General features: G+C 43.4%; 1 protein-coding gene across 2 annotated transcripts in view; it reads right to left on the bottom strand.

Annotated features, from left to right (window-relative positions):
• CERS6 (ceramide synthase 6) overlaps nucleotides 1-19,696 on the bottom strand; it is a 153,337-nt gene that overhangs the window by 8,642 nt on the left and 124,999 nt on the right. The window contains exons 7-10 of one of the 2 annotated variants that reach the window (XM_060257269.1): nucleotides 16,498-16,626; nucleotides 12,299-12,405; nucleotides 3,676-3,832; nucleotides 1,624-1,647 (exon numbers count right to left, since the gene is read on the bottom strand). In XM_060257269.1, the coding sequence (XP_060113252.1) occupies nucleotides 1,624-1,647; nucleotides 3,676-3,832; nucleotides 12,299-12,405; nucleotides 16,498-16,626 (417 nt within the window). The remainder of the gene's footprint in view (nucleotides 1-1,623; nucleotides 1,648-3,675; nucleotides 3,833-12,298; nucleotides 12,406-16,497; nucleotides 16,627-19,696) is intronic. The other variant, XM_060257270.1, reaches the window with a different exon arrangement.

Genomic DNA, 19,696 nt, shown 5'->3' with positions numbered 1-19,696 from the left:
CAAAAAGGCAGCAAAAATTTTCAAGTGTAGTCAGAGAAAGACAGCTTCAAAAATTCAGTAGATATGTTTACCTAGAGAGCAAAATTAAGCTGAAACCCACAGATTAGGGCAATGTACAGATGAGTGAGCTCTTTGTACAAACTTGGGGGAATTTCCAGTTTGCAGACAAATCTTAATTTGTAGGGGAGATGGGAAATAATGCCAAGATCTCACAGAATTTCCATAGAAGATCTCAGCAGCCATTTTGGATTGCCTGTATAACTATGGTAATCCAAAATGGCTGCTACAGCATCACTTCAGCACTGGAGGTGAGTTGGGGAATGAAAGAGTGGGCAATCAATCAAGATAAGGAAAGGAAAGAAGGAAGATGAGGTGAGTGAGAGGAAAGAAAAATGGAGCAGAAGGGGGGAACAGCAATGGGTACTGGTTGGAGTCAAGAAAGCAATAAAAACAGAAAAGCCACAAGGGGGAAAGAAGAACAGGATGAAAAGTTGCAGATGAGGAAATGTGACAGGTGCATGGGAGAGAGGGAGGGAAGCGGGAAAAGCAGTAAAGCAATGGAGGTTGTGCTTGGTATGGGAGGCGGGAAAATGGAGATGAGGGGATGGGGTTCCCCATGCAAAGCTCCCTCAACCTCTATTGGTTGGTTGGTTGACTAACTAGTTTAGCACAAAGGGTGAACACTAACAAAACTCTTCCATACATAAATGTTATTCTCACTCGAGGAAAACATTCATGTGAACCATTTGTTGCCGAAAGGGTGTAATGAGAAACTTTGGGTCAGGACTAATCATGTCAGCAGCAAGGCCATTAAGCTGTAGCGGAGCAGTCAAGTACTCATGCAAAGCTTTGCACATGCCCAATACTGCAGCAAGTATTGGCCGTCAGCTTCTGCAATAATAGCTTTAACTGCACTCAGGTCTTCCAAATAAGGTAATGATGTGAAATCTATGTAGTGATTGGCTGTAAGGGATTTGGATAGGAAGTCTTGTAAAAGCTTTGTAAGTACGCCACGTGGGGTCTTTTGAACTCTGTTTTATAGACCTGTGCATACGTAAAATTGGTCTGTACTTAAAAAATCCCTTTGAATACTTTGAATAAAATCTGTCTCAGTATTTCTGTGGATGTTGGCTGTTTCCAGATTCAACTGATGGGGTAACCCCAGTGTGCCAAAGATAACAAGAGTTAAGTAACTCGGGATTCCAAAGTATCCTCACACCGATTTGCATGCAATGGCAGTTCTTTCTTCCACCTGGAACTTGGAGGTTATCCGCAGGGGGTATGAATGAGGGATAACATTTTTCATTTTAAAGGTCATCTTGGGAACGCTTGAGAAACGGTAGGAGACTGCTTGGTTCGGATCTTCTCCATTTTCAAAGGGTCCCTTCCGCAACAGGTGTTAACAGAAACCAAAGTCAGTATTTGTTTACCTTTCACATCTAGGAACTCTACCCAGAAGTGTAATACAAGAAATAACTGTTGGGTCTTTTCCATATCAAAGAGCTTGCAATATTAAGCAAAATGAAAGTGGATGCAGAAAAGCAAACTATTGAAGGAAAAGGAGAGAAGGTTACTGAAGATCAAGACACAGAGGTAGATTTGCTGCTCCCTGGAAAAACTTACATGCAAAGGGTTCCACTTCCCAGCCTTCAAAGGCAGCACAAAGAAAACAACCAAGAAGGTTAAGAAATATTGCACATTGTTTGGTGACAAATGAGTGGCTATTGCTGAGGAAACGAGGCCAAAGTGCAGCCTCGAGACACCACATGGGCAACCGTCAAAAGGGGCTGGGGATCAGACCTGCATGAAAGCCACCGAGCATTGATCTGAGAACCCCGTATCTTTGTTCCCACTGACAAAAGTGAGTTGTGGTTTTGTATTCTGGAAATGCTCAGAGCCAAATCACATATAGTATAGTTAAGGTACGCTGCTAAAAATACAATCCACGAATGTGTATAAACATGCAAACTACAACGGTATTCCTCTTAGGGAGCTAGAACTGGTGCCATCTAGGCTTGTGACTAGGGTTGCCAATTCCTAGGTGGGGGCAGGGGATCCCCCGGTCTGGAGGCCCTCCCCCCCACTTCAGGGTTATCAGAAAGCGGAAGGGGGAGGGAAATGTTTGCTGGGCGTTCCATTATTCCCTATGGAGACCGATTCTCATAGAGCAGGGGTGGCCAAACTGTGGCTCAGGAGCCAAATGTGGCTCTTTCACATATATTGTGTGGCTCTCAAAGCCCCCAATGCCCCATTGACCAGCTTGGAGAAGACATCTGTTTCTGGAAATCTTTCTCCCAGACTCCCTTTCTTAGTTTGTGAGTTTTTATCTGTGTTTTTGACACCCTGTTGAGCCTAGCCATAGTTTTAGCTTTAGAAACTTACTTTTGAACCAACTGAATAGATACTAGGTCCAGACGTGACACTTTCCCTGCATATCTACCATTCAAACTTCTTGCATACAGTCTTGACCCTGGTTGTCCAAGCCAAGCCAGCCAACGGCTTGGAGAATACATTTGAAATTATAGTTGTTTCCTTTCCATCTCTCTCTCCCCACCTATTTTTTTCCTTCCTTCCATCCATCCATGTCTGATGTTCATGTCTTGTGGCTCTCAAACATCTAATGTTTATTATCTGTGGCTCTTATGTTAAGCAAGTTTGTCCACCCCGCCATAGGGTATAATGGAGAACTGATCTGTGGGTATTTGTGCCTCTGGGGGGGCTGTTTTTTGAGGTAGATGCGCCAAATTTTCAGCATAGCATCCAGTACCTCTTCTGAAAACACCCTCCAAGTTTCAAAAAGATTGGACCAGAGGGTCCAATTCTATGAGCCCCAAAAGAAAGTGTCCCTATCCTTCATTATTTCCAATGGAGGGAAGGCATTTAAAAGTGTGTGGTCCCTTTCAATGTGATGGCCAGAACTCCCTTTGGAGTTCAATTATGCTTGTCACACCCTTGCTCCTGGCTCCCCCACCATGTCTCCTGGATCCACCCCCAAAGTCCCCAGATATTTCTTGAACTGGACTTGGCAACCCTGCTTGTGACTGTAGGCCCCATTTGTGGCCCTCAGAAGCCAGCTCCTCCTGATAAGAGAAAAGAGGCCTCAGAGATAATGCAATGCAAGCATAAACTGAAACCTGCAAGGGAACCAATTCATGTTCAGTTCAAAAGGAGTGTCAGGGGCAAACAACACATAGCATTTGGGACCTCTTTAGTTACAAAAAGCAGCCAGGCAGAGAGCCAACCAGGACTAGGGTTGCGGGGTGGGGTAAGGAGTTTATCTCTTTCCCTACCTATACCTTTTTCCCCAGCTGAAAATGCCTTTTCCAGTGCTTTTATTGTCCACGATGGGGGGGGGAGGGGGAGGAGAACGTACCTATATTGTGTTCGTCTTTTTTCTGTGCCCCACCCCCCAACAGCAGCTTTCTGAAGCCAAATTACAAATGGGGTGATCTAATAATGGACTTCCAAAGTCATAAGCAGTTTGGTCCTCACATGGTCAGCAATAAATATATGATTTCATACGACTGTGCTTAACAGAGCTCATTCCAGTTCACAACAACACAGCTCCTGAATGCAGCTCATATTACAAAATAAATCACTTAGTCCACAGAGAATATTTCATTTGCAAACCGGAAGCAATTAAAAAAGCTGCAAAACGGAATACTGTTCACTTACCTTGCCTTTAGAAATAGCTTTATAAGCTGATTTTACTATTAGGTAAGACCAAAAACCATGGAGAACTTGAAGGATCAGAAGTAAGATGATAAAGATTGATAAGGCAGGAAAGCTGCCGATAATTTCAGGAAGTTCAAATAGTACTGTGTGCAGTATCCTGAAGAAATAAGAAAGGGAGAAGAGAAGTCAATATGGCATTACGGATAAATAGTTCATCTCCTGGTGTTGATTCCCCCCCACCCCGCTCCAGTTATTACTTGTAGAAGCAACACAGCATGCAAGCTAATAGCTAACTGATCTCACGCACATAAAATATTCTCTGTGATGTACCTACTGAAAGGATGCTTCAGCACCAATACGAAGACTCCGCACATTTGCCTCAAGAACTACAATTCTACATGGTGCTTTTTTACTCTCATGTTTGGACTTCATGCAAAACCTTTTGTTGAGCTCTAGTTGAATGGACATGGATGAACATTGTCTGGGTTTTTTTTTTTTGCAATTTAGTGTTCCAGGATATAGATTATGCAGTGTTGCTGCTTTTTATGTCTAGGGTTGCCAGGTCCAACTCAAGAAATATCTGGGGGTTTTGTGGTTGGAGCCAGGAGCAAGGTTGTGACAAGCACGATCGAACTCCAAAGGGGGTTCTGGTCATCACATTTAAAGGATCTGTGTGCCTTTGAAATGCCTCCCTCTGTTGGAAATAATGGATGAGAGGGGCTCCTTCTTGTGGGGCTCATAAAATTGGACCCCCGTTCCAATCTTTTTGAAGTGGGGGGGGGGGTTAGAGGAGAGGTACCAGACGCTATGCTGAGAAATTGGTGCATCTGTCTCAAAAAACAGCCCCCAGTGCCCCAGATACCCATGGATCGATTTTCCATTATACCCTAAGGGGACCAGTCCCCATAGGTTATAATGACACGCCCAGTGGACATCTCCCCCTGCTTTCTGATAACCCTGAAGTGGGGGGAGGGCCTCCAAACCAGGGGGTCCCCTGCCCCCAACTGGGGATCCATGGATGTGCACTGGAGAGAACAAAACTCAATGGTTTTCATGAATAAAAAACCTCAAATTGATTTATTGAGCATAAAAAACAGTTCCTATTACAGATGTAACCTACTTCACAAACAGATCATTACACAGTACATTATATAAAGCACGACAATTGCGCTCAAGTGTGCAATTTGAAAACGCATCCCAAGAAATGACTTTAGTGCCTTCTGGACTGAGTAGCGACTGGGACTTGTCATGTTTTATATAATGTGATGTATCCTCAGTTTGGCTTTATGCTATACGTATAACATCCTTTTATACCTCTAGGTGGTTTAACATGGGCGTTTTTGCTGTACTCAACTGGAAATTTGACGTGGTTACATTTTAGAGAATGGCCCTTTAAGGAACGCTTTCTTAAGTGTTTGATGGGCTGCACCTGTGTGTATACATGTTGCTTCCATGACTCGACTAGCGCAAGACTAAGGGCTATTGCAGGAAGCTGTAAGTGGAAACATTCCTGCCAATTGATGTTAAGTCTGATGAGCAACTGCGGAGAAGGTAAACCTTTAACGTTTGGTTCATAATAACAGGGCAGCCTACTGTGAATATGCTTAGTTTTGTACCATTCTTCCTATACAGCTCAAAAAACCTACAGTGAAACAGGGATATATAAGTACAGCCTCGTTGCAGAAGCGGATTTCTACCAAGGAAGACTGACTTTGTTTAGAAAACACTACTTGGATTTCACCTCTGATGGACTTTGCACTGATATGCTTTTAAACTTTTTGAGGGTTATTATCCTTGCCAGGACTTTTTTTGTAGAAAAAGCCCAGCAGGAACTCATTTGCATTTTGATGATGATGATATTGGATTTATATCTCACCCTCCACTCCGAATCTCTGAGTGGCTCACAATCTCCTTTACCTTCCTTCTCCACAACGGACACCCTGTGAGGTGGGTGGGGCTGAGAGGGCTCTCACAGCAGCTGCCCTTTCAAGGACAACCTCTGCTAGAGCTATGGCTGGCCCAAGGCCATTCCAGCAGCTGCAAGTGGAGGAGTGGGGAATCGAACCCGGTTCTTCCAGATAAGAGTCCGGGCACTTAACCACTACACCAAACACCCCCTGATGCCAAGCCATCCGAAACTGCGTTCCTGTGCATTCCTGCTCAAAAAATGCCCTGATCCTTGTAGCATCTGATATTCATGTACTTATTGCATTTTAGGAAATTATATGCAAGTTCTCACCTATTATATAAATTTTGGTATCAAATCAATTTGAGGATTTTTATTCATGGAAACCTTTGGGTTTTGCTCTCCCCAATTTGGAATTGGCAGTGCTATGTCCCTATTCCCACAGGTTTGTGGGTGTGCATATATTTAGGAGTCTAGAAAGACTCCTTTCCCCTGATCATCTTGAAGGAATGGCTACTATTTATAACTGCCCTTTGACTTCTCCTCAGGAAACAATGTGCTGTCTCCAAGTTCTTGGCATGCCACACAATGTTACCAGGAATACTTGATCTGTCTTCTATCTTTACTAAGACAGAGTAACGTTTTCTTCTCTTGAAGAGATGCGCAAGAGTGAACAATAATAAATCAGCCGTTCAATAATGTGGCAATAAAAATCACTCAGGGCTGTTTTAAGTTCAACGTTTTTTATCTGCACCTCATATCGCTGAATAATAAATCTCAAATGATGACACGAATTAAAGAGAGAGGGAAACCCCCCTCCCCTAAAATCTCACTGAATTATAAATTTATAATACCAAATATAACCACTAGATGGTAAGTTCATCAAGTGTTTTTTTCCAGCTGTTATTCTATGCTGCACTGGGCTCCCCAGCTGTAAAACTGTGGGTGTTGATTGGCTGAGCTATGGTCAAGTGTTTGTGGGGGGGAAGAACACTTTTGTAATCCGGTTTCTATAGGGAAAAGTAAAGCTGTCAATTTAGCTGGGAGTAAACCTTGTACAGCAAATAGGGGAGCACTGGGAATAGCGGTTCCGGGGCATGTGTTACAGCAATTCTGCTCAAGTGACTCCCACCCCAACTGCAGCAGGAGTCACAAGGCTGGCGGCTTCAGGCAGAGCTCCATGACCCATACCACTGACTTGAGACCCCAAAACATCACTTGAGGGAGGACGTGCATTTTGTTTCGGATCACATTTAGCTTTGAGATGCTGCCTGCTCCATGCTATCAAAAAGAGACTTCTGCTCGTGGTCTTTAAAAGGATAATCAAAGCTCAGATCAAACAAACTACACAGCAGAGGCAGTCCTGGAGCTGTCATTTTGCAGTCTTGGATACTGTTATGAAGTTAACAGTTACAAAGAAGAAAAGCAAATTCCACAGTGAAATAATAGGAGTATCAGGTGTTCACATAACTACAGATGGTGCCATCTGCGTGCAGGTGAATTCACCCAGCAAGCCGTTCTAACAGATCCGTTGCTGGTGGAAACAAAACATTTGGCCTTCTGATAAAATTTACTGTTGAGCAACAAGATGCGTTTTTCTTTCCTGTGTCCCCTTCTCTGTTATTTTTCCCTTCACGATATATCTATTTTTTCTCTCTCTTTGTACTTAAGCTTACTACAAACTCCTGGCCTTCGCCCAGAAGCCAAGTCAGGCCCCAAAAGTCACTGCTCTTCTCACACTAATAAGCAATAAAAATGATGCAGGAAGCACAAAAGCTTAGAAAAATGGTTCCTTAAAGTCCTGGTGAGATCAAAAGGTCTCCCCCCACCATCACCAGCAGGGAATGGAGGAATAGCGCTGCCAGAACCAGAGTGGGAAACTCCTGCAGATTTGGTGATGGAGCCTGGGGAGGACTAGGACCTCAGTGGAGTACACTGCCACAGAGTCCACCCTCCAGGGCAGCCATTTTCTCCAGGGGAACTGATCTCTGTAGTCTGGAGGTCAGTGGCAAATACCACGGGATCCCCAGGTCCAACATGGAGGCTGGCATCCCTATTTCAGATACTTAAATTAAACCCAAAATAGGGCAATTATTCTATGTTTAATGGTGTGTTTAAAGATGTTCTGATGAACCTTGCTTGTTGCGATTTATTGTATTTATCTTTTTGCTCTTTGGCCGCTATCATGAATGCTAGTATTTCAAGTTTTGTCGGTGACTACAAAGATCCTCAGCTCTTTGGAAGAACAGAAACAGATGCACGCGTTCTGGACCACAATGTGGGCCTGGAAAAGGGCAACTTAACAAAGGAGGGTTCAAAAGTCCCTAGTTGAATGTAGCTATAGATAACAAAATGATGTTATTCACCAGGTTGATTTTTCAATGATATGATGCACCCCTGCTTCTGACAACATCAAACAGAAAACGTGTTCCACTTGGTGTATTCGTGTCAGATGTTTGTTGCCAAAATAACAGAAACACCCCATTTTAGGTGTCTGACAAAGGGAGTGTTGACTCTCAAAAGCATACACCCTAAAGCACTTCTTGGTCTCTAAAAGTGCTACTAGACTGAAATTGAACCATCACAACATGTAGAAATTTCTCTTGCTAAACATGCTTCCGCTGCTCTGAATAGCCTTGTCATCAATTAGTCTTGACCAAGGCTTTTTTTTTTTGTGTAGCAGGAACTCCTTTGCATATTAGGCCGCACACCCCTGACGTAGCCAGTCCTCCAAGAGCTTACAGGGTTCTTAGTACAAGACCTACTGTAAGCTCCAGGAGGATTGGCTACATCAGGATGTGTGTTGGATAATATGCAAAGGAGTTCCTGCTACAAGAAAAAGGTCCTGGTTTTGACACCAGAATGCTGATTTTTGAATTAAGAAACCATGCCAAACTTTCTTTGGATCCTTTAACAGCCCCATCAAGGTATCTCCCTTAGACCAGACTACATTAGAACGTCATTTGAGAATGGAATAAATTCCTCTGACCCAGTCCATCTTGTGTGACAGTATCCATAAAGCTTCCCAGCTGATTAAACTTGAGTACTTCCAACACATTTATTTCTACCCTTGTTGATCTCAGTGGAAGGTGGTGCATGTTTTCAAATTATTGCTGTTTTAAAAACCCAATTCAGTATCCTTCGAATGACACTGGAAAAAATGAAAACATAGCCCTGTCTGAACCCATGTGGAAAAAGCAATCCTATAGCTTTTTGTAGCTTTTTTTAAAAAAGGGTTTCTTGCAAAACCCTCTGCCACAACTGCGCACAACTAACTAAAAAACAAACACTAATGAAGCAAAACCAGATTTTACTGAGTAAAATTTACACATCCATTCATAAAATAAATTCCACTTATATATTATCTGTCTTCCTGGTCTTATCAAATTTGACAGAGTCAATCTCCACTATCTCCAAAATTTTAACTATAAGTTCATCTTGGTCAGTTCTGCAGGGCCTGTAAGACAGCCCTCTTCCAGCTGGCCTATAACTAACTGGCATTGGAAACTCTATAGAAGGTTGTAGTGTAGTATTCTGATAGATCGCTTGTTTTATATGTTTTATTATTTTACTGTTTTAACTGCTGTAACTTGATGTATTTTAAATCTAAAATTTATGTTAGATCTTCTATGTTGTGAGCCGCCCTGAGCCACTTCGGTGGGAAGGGCGGGATATAAATCGAAATAAACTGAAACTGAAACAGATAACAAAAACCCTGGATTGGCACCTATTGTTTCCAAAGGAAAAAAAAGTTGTAAGAATTCCTGATTTATTAAACTCATCCTTCCAGCACCATTAAATTAGACCATGCCCACAAAATGGATATTGATTACATAAAATTTACACTCCATTGTTCAATGCTACTACTCTTGCAGAGCTCACTGGTCAGCAGATTTAGTTCAAAGATCAATAGCCTAGCTCTTACGAAGATACTCCTATGGACCCCATAAGCCATGCAAAATAGTTCTGAAATAAAAGGACAAGTTTCCGAACGTCAGCTGAACTCATTAATGTAAATAACTTCATAGCTGTACTTCATTGATGTTAATAACTTCATGGTTGTACTTGGATTACAAACCACAACTATCACCTTTAAGTCAGAGCACAGCATTTTTCTCAACATGTACTGCATGTGGGGGGAAATTATACATTCAGTTAAGTGAAAAGACTCTCTCATGATACGCACCTGCAGCTAACGGGGTTCTTTATTCATGTATATGCAACAATGTGTGCAAAGGATCACCCTGTCTTACAGGTGTACATGCTTGGGAGGGCTGGTGTCTCAGTGGTAGAGCATCTGCTTGGGAAGCAGAAGGTCCCAGGTTCAATCCCCGGAATCTCCAACTAAAAAGGGTCCAGGCAAATAGGTGTGGAAAACCTCAGCTTGAGACCCTGGAGAGCCGCTGCCAGTCTAAGAAGACAATACTGACTTTGATGGACCAAGGGTCTGATTCAGTAGAAGGCAGCTTCATATGTTCATATGTTCCCCTACCCAAATCTATGTCAGAAAAGCTACATGCGCGAAGCAGCACCAAATAAGAAAATGATAAAATTCATCAGAATTTTCTGGACAGGGTACTAGAACAAAGTGTGGAACTCTGCAGCTCTCCAAGGCATACATCATTGCTCTCATTATAACTATTTCTACGCAAGCCACATCATGGAGGTACGCATTCTCATTCCACACCATCTTAGAAAGCATGAACCCATGCACACCTCTTCCGTATACCCCGGTAATTGCCAATAAGTGTAATTACTTATTGCAGGATCCTTCAATTTAGCTAAAGCCCATGCTTTTCAGCATATTTCACCTAACGGTTAATACAGCCCGGAGACTGCCACCACTTTTAAAATTAAGCCTGCAGAGAAGAGAAACTGCCCAACAGACACAGCTGCTGCACTTCTCGGTGAATGAGGACGAAACACTCAGATAGGCCAATATTCCCTGGCAGCAGTTTAGAAGTAACACTGCAAAGTCTGGCAGAAGTTGCTGCGGTGTTTCTGAAGTTCATTAGAAGGAATTTCTCAGCTGGCTCAGATATTGACGACACGCAGCTGAGTATGAGCCGCCATAGTCTGTCCTCCCAACACGCCACGTGGAAAGCGACACAGTGCCCATCCATGCACATCAACATACACAAAATCTGCCTAATTTCTACAACCCTTCCATAACCAGAAATATGGCAAGTTGCATTTCGATTCATCTATGCTCCTGATGCTCCTTTCTAAATGGGTCATGTGCCCCAAGATATCAGCACTGCATTTGTGTTTACCAGAGCCAGGTAGGGTTGTCAGGTCCCCACTGGCTGGGGATGAGGGAGGGTTGCCATATCCAGGCTGCGAAATTCCTGGAGATTGGGGATGGAGCCTGGGGAGGACAGGGACCAGTGAGGTACAACGCCCTAGAGCAGCGGTCCCCAACCCTTTTGACACCAGGGACCGGTTTTGTGGAAGATAATTTTTCCATGGGACGGGGGGGGGGGGGGGGCGTGATGGTTTTGGGATGATACAATTGTGCACTTTATTTTGGTGTGGTGGTTAAGTGCGTGGACTCTTATCTGGGAGAACCGGGTTTTATTCCCCGTGCCTCCACTTGCAGCTGCTGGAATGGCCTTGGGTCAGCCATAACTCTTGCAGAGCTGTCCTTGAAAGGGCAGCTGCTGTAAAAGTTCTCTCAGCCCCACCCATCTCACAAGGTGTCTGTTGTGGGGGAGGGAGATGAAAGAGATTGTGAGCCACTCAGATTTGGAGTGGAGGGCAGGATATAAATCCAATATCGTCTTCTTATTATCACTACATTGTAATATATAATGAAATAATTATACAACTCATGGCCCGGTTGCTAACAGGCCACGGACCGGTACCGGTCCATGGCCCGGGGGTTGGGGACCCCTGCCCTAGAGTCCATCTGTTTTCTCCAGAGGAACTGTTCAGACCATCTGTTTTCTCCAGAGGAACTGATCTGTAATTCCACAGATACCCAGGTCCCACCTGGAGGCTGGCATCCCTAGCAGCCATACAAGACTGCAAAGGAATTACACAGAGTTTGCAGCTCCTCTGGATTTCCTGTTTCCTAGCTGGACAGGTGGTTTGCAACTGAATACTGCATAGTATTCCTAGTCTGCAGAACACTGATTTCGTCCTTGACAACACCCAAGTTCAAATGGTCACAAGATGATTTTCAAAAAGCAAGGCAGAGGGTTGTCATCAGGTCCAAATCCATCTCCTTTGCTTCATTTCACTTTGGATCTTTATTGGATTTCATTTCACTTTGGATCTGTGACAATGGGGGGAGGGAGGAGAAATCAGAGCGGCAAAAAAAAAAAAAAAGGATAATTCCAGCTTCAGCCACAGGCATTTGTAATTGTTTTTAATATGTGGCATCTGGATTGTTATTTCTTGCACGGCTTAAGACTGACATATTGTAGCAGAGCTGCACAAACTGCACTCGGCTGTTTTGTTTTCAACCTGCTGTGTGTCACAGATCACTTCCGGCTATGAACCTCTACACTCTGTGGACAGCCCCGGTCCCATTACCCATGATTTTTATTTATGGACGTTATCTGTGGACTTGTTCTTTCACAGTTACTCCTTGCATCTTTTGTACAAAGAAGACAATATGAATAGCGACCGCATCCCTTGACATCAGACAGGCAGAAGGACACAGTAAGCTGCCTGACATGTTTATAATTGCAAGGAAAGGATGTATTTACTCACCACAAAGGATATATTCCAAGTCTTGTGATAATGAAAACAATTGCAAATGTGATGAAAAGCATATCGCACAGTCTTTGACACTTGCAGTAGTTTGTCAATTTGGCGGCCTATAACAAGGAAAGAACAGACGTTATGCCCTTCACAGAAACGAGCCAAGCCGTGGTTCCTGGCACAAAACAGACCAGCAAAATTAACCCTCCTTCTAGTATGAATGGATATGCAGAGATGAAAGTTTACCCTATCCAACATCATCTCCCAATATGTCCCCCACAGAGCTTTACGCCCATCTCAACAACATCTCCTGGCAATCCCTGACCCCAAAGATATCCGCTTAGCCTCAACCAGGGCCACGGCCTTCTCGGCTTTGGCTCCAGTCAGCGGAACATGCTCTTTCTTGAAATCAGGACTCTACTGGACTTATTACAGTTCTGCAGGGCCTGTAAAACAGAGCTGTTCAATCAGGCCTTTGGTTGAGGCGGTGGGTGTCTAATTTCTATTGGCCTCCCCTGCTCCAACCCGGCTGCAGCTTCACATTGTATCATCGATGCTATCGCCTCGCGCCATAGGCTGGCTAGTAGAAACTGTCTATTTAGTTTGGATCCAGCCCCTTATTGCATTTCCACATTTTATAGTGCCATCCTAAGCAGAATTACACCCTTCTCCAAGCCCAGTGATGGATTTTCCATCTCTCAATATGCCAGTCTTGAACCTGCAGGCAATATAAACCTAAGTGGCACGGATATTTTTGAGGACTATCATCATTCATAAATGAATTGGTTTGGTTTTATTGGTATTGTGTTGGACTATTTTATTGTTTTACTACTTTATTATGGAATGCTCTCCCAGAGGCCACGAGAGCCTTGCGGGACCTCTCCCAGTTCTGCAGGGCTTGTAAAACCGAACTTTTCTGTCAGGCCTACAACAACTAATGTGGGAGGAGGCTGCCACTGTTATGTCGCTGAACAATATCATCTGCAAGACCGCTAATAGAGTAATATAAGGAACAGAGAGCTGAGATATGGAGAAGCCACCTTTGTTATGAAATCTTTTTATAGCTCTTAAATAATAATGTAGTTTTAAATTGTTTATATGCGTTTCATCTTTTATAATTGTATTTACATTGTTTTACTATGACTTGAGCAAGGCTGTTAGCGAGAGGACATTTTGGAGGGTCGTCGTAAGCTGGAAACAAATTGAGGGCACTTAATACACACAAAGCCCCTCAGGATTGTACTATTAATAATTCAAAATTTGCCTCTTCAATATTTTCTCAGTATGTCTCTCAAACAGTCTAATCCTAAATGGGCTTACCCAAAGTTCAATGAGACTTAATTCTTGAATCATTTAGTTCTAAAAAGAAGCCTTCCTTTTTTGACTTGCTTATTTTCTGCCCCCCTTTGTCTTAAAGAAAAGAAAAAGATGCTGCATATGTGCAGGTGTGTGAGTCGTTTCTTCCTTAGCTGCTCTTGAATTCCCCAGAAATCCATGCTGCAGAGTGAAACTTCCATCCCTCCTGCTTTCTGGTCCTTCTTTGCTTGATTTCTGGCTCTTGGCTTCAGTCACTGCTCTTCTTTCTCTTTTTAGCTGGATGTTGTCAACCCTGCTTATGTTTCCCACTCTCCTCTTCATGCCCTTCTGAGTGCTCATTCTACCATTTTCTCCTTGTTCACCCCACACCGATCACTTGAGATTCTCTCTCTCTCTGCAGAAAGCATCCAGTTCTGAGCAATACCCCTTTATCAGAAGATATCTCCAGTTTTTCGGTGTTTGATAGATACTGGTAAAACTTACATTTGTCCTCTTTATTTGCTGTACTATGTTTAAAAAGGTAAAGGTAGTCCCCTGTGCAAGCACTGAGCCATTACCAACCCATGGGCCAATGTCACATCATGACATTTTCTTGGCAGGTGGTTTGCCATTGCCTTCCTCAGTCATCTACACTTTACCCCCAGCAAGCTGGGTACTCATTTTACCAACCTCGGAAGGACGGAAGGCTGAGTCAACTACCTGAGCCGGCTACCTGAACCCAGCTTCCGCCGGGATCGAACTCAGGTCATGAGCAGAGCTTGGACTGTGGTACTGCACTTACCACTCTGTGCCGTGGGGCTCCCTGTACTATGTGTAGGGTGACTTAAAAGCAAAGGGGGGATTCTATGAAGTTCCTTAGGAAAAGATGCAGCCCTGACAGTTGTTGGCCTTTGCCACTAAATGAATTACATGATCCAGGTTTGGAATGTTTTGATGTTTCTTCCAGATACTGGCTCGAATCTCACCATCCACTCAATCAAGTTCAATGCCCTCCTCCAGCCTAAGAAGCCTTCCTTTGCTGGAGGAAAAAACACTTCAGTTGGAGGAAGGTTTCAAACTTCCAGTGGAGTAGTCTGATTTGAGCCACTGATTTTCTTCTGCTTGTATCTGCAGTTGCACGTACGACATCCAGGCTTGCAAATAAGGGCCTGATAGGAAAACACATTAAATACGTATTAGGTTTGGGGAAACTCCAATTCAACTCCTGCAGAATGTGTGACCAGGCACTGGGCAGACACATAGAACTGGCAATCAGACAAACAGCTCTCCCTACCCCCATGGCCTTTTCTGCTAGCAAAAGCAAGCAAGATGGAAGGGAAGGAATGATGAAGCTCCTCTTGCCGCTTGTGTGCACTAGGGAGCTGATTCCCCACCCCAATGAACTGGCTTGCAGGCTCCAAATATCAGGTGCCAGGGGTCAGGCAAGGCAGGCTCATTCAGTCCAAGGTTGGGGTTTCAGAAGTCAGGCAAGGTTGAGTTATTTGGTCCAACGTCAGAGTTCCAGAAGTCAGCCAAGGCAGAGTTGTTCAGTCCAAGGTCAGGTTCCAAGAATCAGGCAAGGCAGAATTAGTGCCTTTGTGCCTAACATACACATTGCGTCCATGCCTAGCAGCCTCTCTGGGCTGGTTTTATAGCCACCCACCTAAGGGTCAGGCTTGCAGTTAGCTTCTCAGAAGCAATTCTGCAGGTATTTGTTATCAGCAAGCAGTTGGTATTGGGTCAGGAGATGTGCACTTTGCCATCTTGTCTGTAGCTCTGTTCTCAGCCTTTGTCTGTGGTGCTCTAAGGGTGTAGATGATACTGGCAGGCTGGGAATGGCCAGCTGAGGTTCACCTGCTGAACCAGGGCTGGAGGGTGTCAGTAGCTCTGCACCAGCTGTTGGCCGTGAATCTTGACAAGCCTGCACCTCATTCTTTTGCTGGTCAGCTTTTGCTGACTCAAAGTTGGTTACACAGGATTCCTCTTCTCCCAAGGAGTGCTCTTCTCCTATGGAGTCCTCACTATTGCTGAGCCCTGGCTGACTCATGACACCCACACTATTTTAAGGCAAGTTCTGGGTCATATATTAAAAGTGAGTTGGGTTGGGGAAAATCCCAGCTGAACTTGTTTTTAAGGTATTGTCTAATCAAGCCCCAAGCCAAAGAAACATGGAAGAAAGTTGCCATTTCCCCAGCACTTAAAGTTCTGATGCTCCTTCTCTAAGAAATAGAGAAATAACTTGCCTCAGGTATTTAGAGACATATTAATTCACCACAACAGTGCCATTACCTAAATGTATGCTAATCTCAAAGTTCAGCTAGCACCACACTTCCAAAACAGCCTTAGTATTGTCTCATCTTAATTTTTTAATTATATGTCAAGTCTAGGAAGTGAGAAGAACCAAGTCCAACCAATTACTTCAAAGAAAACTGTGCAAAAGGGTAATCATGTGCTACAAAATAGAACAAAGGAATTTTGGAGTTTTGCAAGCTTTTGTTGTGATTTGACAACAACTATAAAGGTACAAGGAAGCAGAAGTTGGTTGAAAACAGAGTTCCTATGAATTCTCACATTTGTGATAATACCACAATCATTACTTATCAAAATAATGCCAGTGATTTTTGCTATCATACACTGCAGTATCAGAGTTGGATTTTAACTACATGTCAAGACTCACAGTCCAATGCTATGAATTTACTGAGAAGGTCCCCTGTATTCATGAGACTTACTCCCAAGTAAATGCACATAGGACTCCAGTTGCTGCGAATCAGTGCCTTTGAGACAAACTTGAATGCAGCTTTTGTGGGGAACAGCTGATTTTAGGATAGCACATCTGTTCTAGGAAGACCTTTAGGATGACATGTAGAAGACAGGTCAGTATGAACCATCAGCTTTTGCAAAAGGTATCTTACCTCCAGCACAATGTCAACGGAATCATGAAGACACAGTGTCAAGGCCCCTACACGCAAGAAGTTGATTGTGTATGAGAGGGTCAGCAAAACAACCGCTACGATGTGATGGATGAACATGACAGCAAAGTCCTGGAGCAGAGAAAGACAAAAATGACTTTTCTATGCAAAATCAAGCAATATTTTGCAACTTATCAGGGAGCAATCCTAAGCAGGTTTTGTCATAAGTCCCGTGTTGTTTAATGGTGCTTGTTCTCACAAAAGTATTTCAATGTTAGAGTATGAAAACAATAAAGATTCTACAAATTCTGTATAATTCTTTGAAATGGAGTATACAGCAAACCCAAGCAGTTTGTTGCGATCTTGTTAAGATCTGTGACTTTATTCTGGGAAAACATAAAAAAGGAATTTAAGAGTCCACTGGCATCAACTTAGTTCATCTCAAGCAAGCATATAAATATTGCTGTAACAAAGACAGCTCTCTCAGACCGTCCTATCCCATCATTCTTTTACAAAATGACCAAAGAATTCTGATACCACAAATCCTTTGGTTGCCTCAGATTTACCTGAAGGGAGCAAAAGTGCTATCACACAACAGAAGGAAAGCAGGGAAGGGATGTTTGGACACATCTCTGCCAGCCATGGAACATCTGGGATGAACCTATGTTTCTCTTCCCATGGGCAAGAATAAAAACCATGTTGTGACCAGAAGTGCAATCTGAAAGGCAAGAGCCAAAGGGGTCTTTGACCCTTAGTCCTTGGCCTTGAGTGAGCCAACAGGTGGATCCAGGACCAGCCCAGACTGTAGTTTATTGTACTTTCCTTCCTGTTGTTTGTATAACCTACTTTTCTGTAAGCTGCATTTCTCTCACCTTTGGAGAGAAAAGAGCCAGATAATACTTAAAATGAATAGATAAATAACAAATGCCACAAAACTATTTATAGGGATCCCACCTAGAGAATGAGTGGTATCAAGACTGCATGCAAAAATACAGTTAATATCTAAAATTACACATTCGTCCTCAAAGACAGATTTGGACATGCATACTTTATGACTTCTAGTGAGAGTTTCATCCTGGAGTCAGGACACAAATGCACCCTTGTTAAGAGATACTGGATTGCCAGTTCTGTATTTGAGGCCAACACGCTAAGCAGCAGTGGGGGGAATGGGGGTCGCATAATTGCAGAGGATAACTGGTGGTTGTAGGAAAGGATACATAATCACTTTGCTGCCTTGTATGAGGAACCCTCCCCCACCCCTGGACATCATCACTTGATGCTGTGGTCCCCAAGTAACGAACCTGCCTGTTTGAACAAGGTATTTAAAAGCTAGACAAATTCTGAGCCAGAGAACAACAGACGAGGACACTGAAGAATTGATGCTAACCTCCTTCCATTCAATGCTCTCCCAGGGAGACTATAATTAACTATCAGCATCCCTGCTGACCAACTCATGTACATTGCACAAGCACACACACACAACCATTTACAGGTATATCAACTAGGCTATGCAGATAATCTACATTTAAGTCCCCATTTGCCTTCATTTTGTTAATGCCAAGGAACGTTAATCCCACTTTCATTTTTTTAAAACAAAAAAATACTGTTTCCCATTTCAAATAGTTTAATCTGCTCAGCATAGAGACAACTTCCCCTGCTCTCCCTTGCATTTCACACCACCCGTTGGAGGATGAAATCTACCCTTATGGATCAAAGAATTCTGCTAATTAAAAGAGTCCCCTCCAAGTAGGGTTGCCAGGCTCAGCTCAAGGAATATCTGGGGACTTTGTGGGTGAAGCCAGGAGCAAGGGTGTGACGAGCACAACTGAACTCTGAAGGGAGTTCTGGCAATTATATTTAAAGGGATCGCACACGTTTTAAATGGAAATAATAAAAAGATAGGAGCACCTCCTTTTGGGGCTTATAGAATTGGACCCTCTGCTCCAATCTTTTTGAAACTTGGTGGGGGGGGGTATTCTGATGAAAGGCACCGGATGCTATGCTGAAAATTTGGTGCCTTCACCTCAAAAACAGCCTTCCCCGAACCACAGATCAATTCTCCATTATATCCTATGGGAATCAGTCTCTATAGGGTATAATGGAGTGCCCAACAGACATTTCCCTCCCACCCCGCTTTCTGATAACCCCAAAGCGGGAGGGGGAGGGCCTCCAAACTGGGGGATCCCCTGCCCTCAACAGGGGATTAGACAAACCAGAAACCACAGTGTACAGATTGGTAAAACAAACAACAAACACCATGTAATTGTATGCTGCGAATAAGTACGTTAAACATTTGACTTTCCACACAAACTTCTAATGAGTCCAAAGTCCATAACCATAATTCCAGTACTTAATCCAACTCTGGCACCAAATAAGGTACCAAATTCTGCTGTCCGTTACATCCTTCTTGCTGACAGAAGCAAACAGTACCGATGATTATGATTCCTTCCTGAGGTAGCAGTCCTCAATCCAACAGGTACGGCTACACAAGTCCCAGATTCAAGTGGTGCTTCATTGCCACTTCTACTGGTCGCTTATCTTTAATTCCGGAACCCGTGCTTATGTCACAGCTCACAACAGCTTTCTGAAAGTCTTTCTCATTTGCATGAATGGTTTATTTGCAGCATACAATTACGCGGCATTTGTTGTTTGTTTTACTCAACAGGGGATTGGCAACCCTACCTCCAAGACATCCGCAACAATATTTTGCCTTTGATCCTTCTCCTGTTACATGTTGCATTTTTGGTTTTTGACTCCTAATGGCAATTAAGTCCACAATAATCAATCTGAATCAGAGAGTAAAGTTAGTGGGGCGTGTATGTGAGGAAACGCTTAAAAAAACTTCTCCGTTTCACATCAGTTAATAAGTCTAGAGTTTTCCAGTATTTGTTCCTTCAGTCTTCCCTTCCTTAAGAAATTCAGGAAATACCCACATTAATACAAAGTTTGGTGATGGACAGTGCCGTCAAGTTGGAGCTGACTTATGGTGCTCCTGTAGGGTTTTCAAGGCAAGAGATGTTCGGAGGTGGTTTGCTGTTGCTTGCCTCTGTGTAGGGACCTTAAACTTACTTATTGGCCTTCTATCCAAATACTAACCAGAGCTGACCCTGCTTAGCTTCTGATATCTGACAGGATCAGGCTAACCTGGGTCACCCAAGTCAGGGCAAGACAATGTTTTAATCACTGATTGGTTTTAATGTGT

Source organism: Heteronotia binoei, chromosome 16, assembly GCF_032191835.1.
Source record: "Heteronotia binoei isolate CCM8104 ecotype False Entrance Well chromosome 16, APGP_CSIRO_Hbin_v1, whole genome shotgun sequence".
NCBI lineage: Eukaryota > Metazoa > Chordata > Lepidosauria > Squamata > Gekkonidae > Heteronotia > Heteronotia binoei.
Note: the sequence above shows the minus strand (reverse complement) of the source record. Positions and strands in the feature narration are given on the sequence as shown.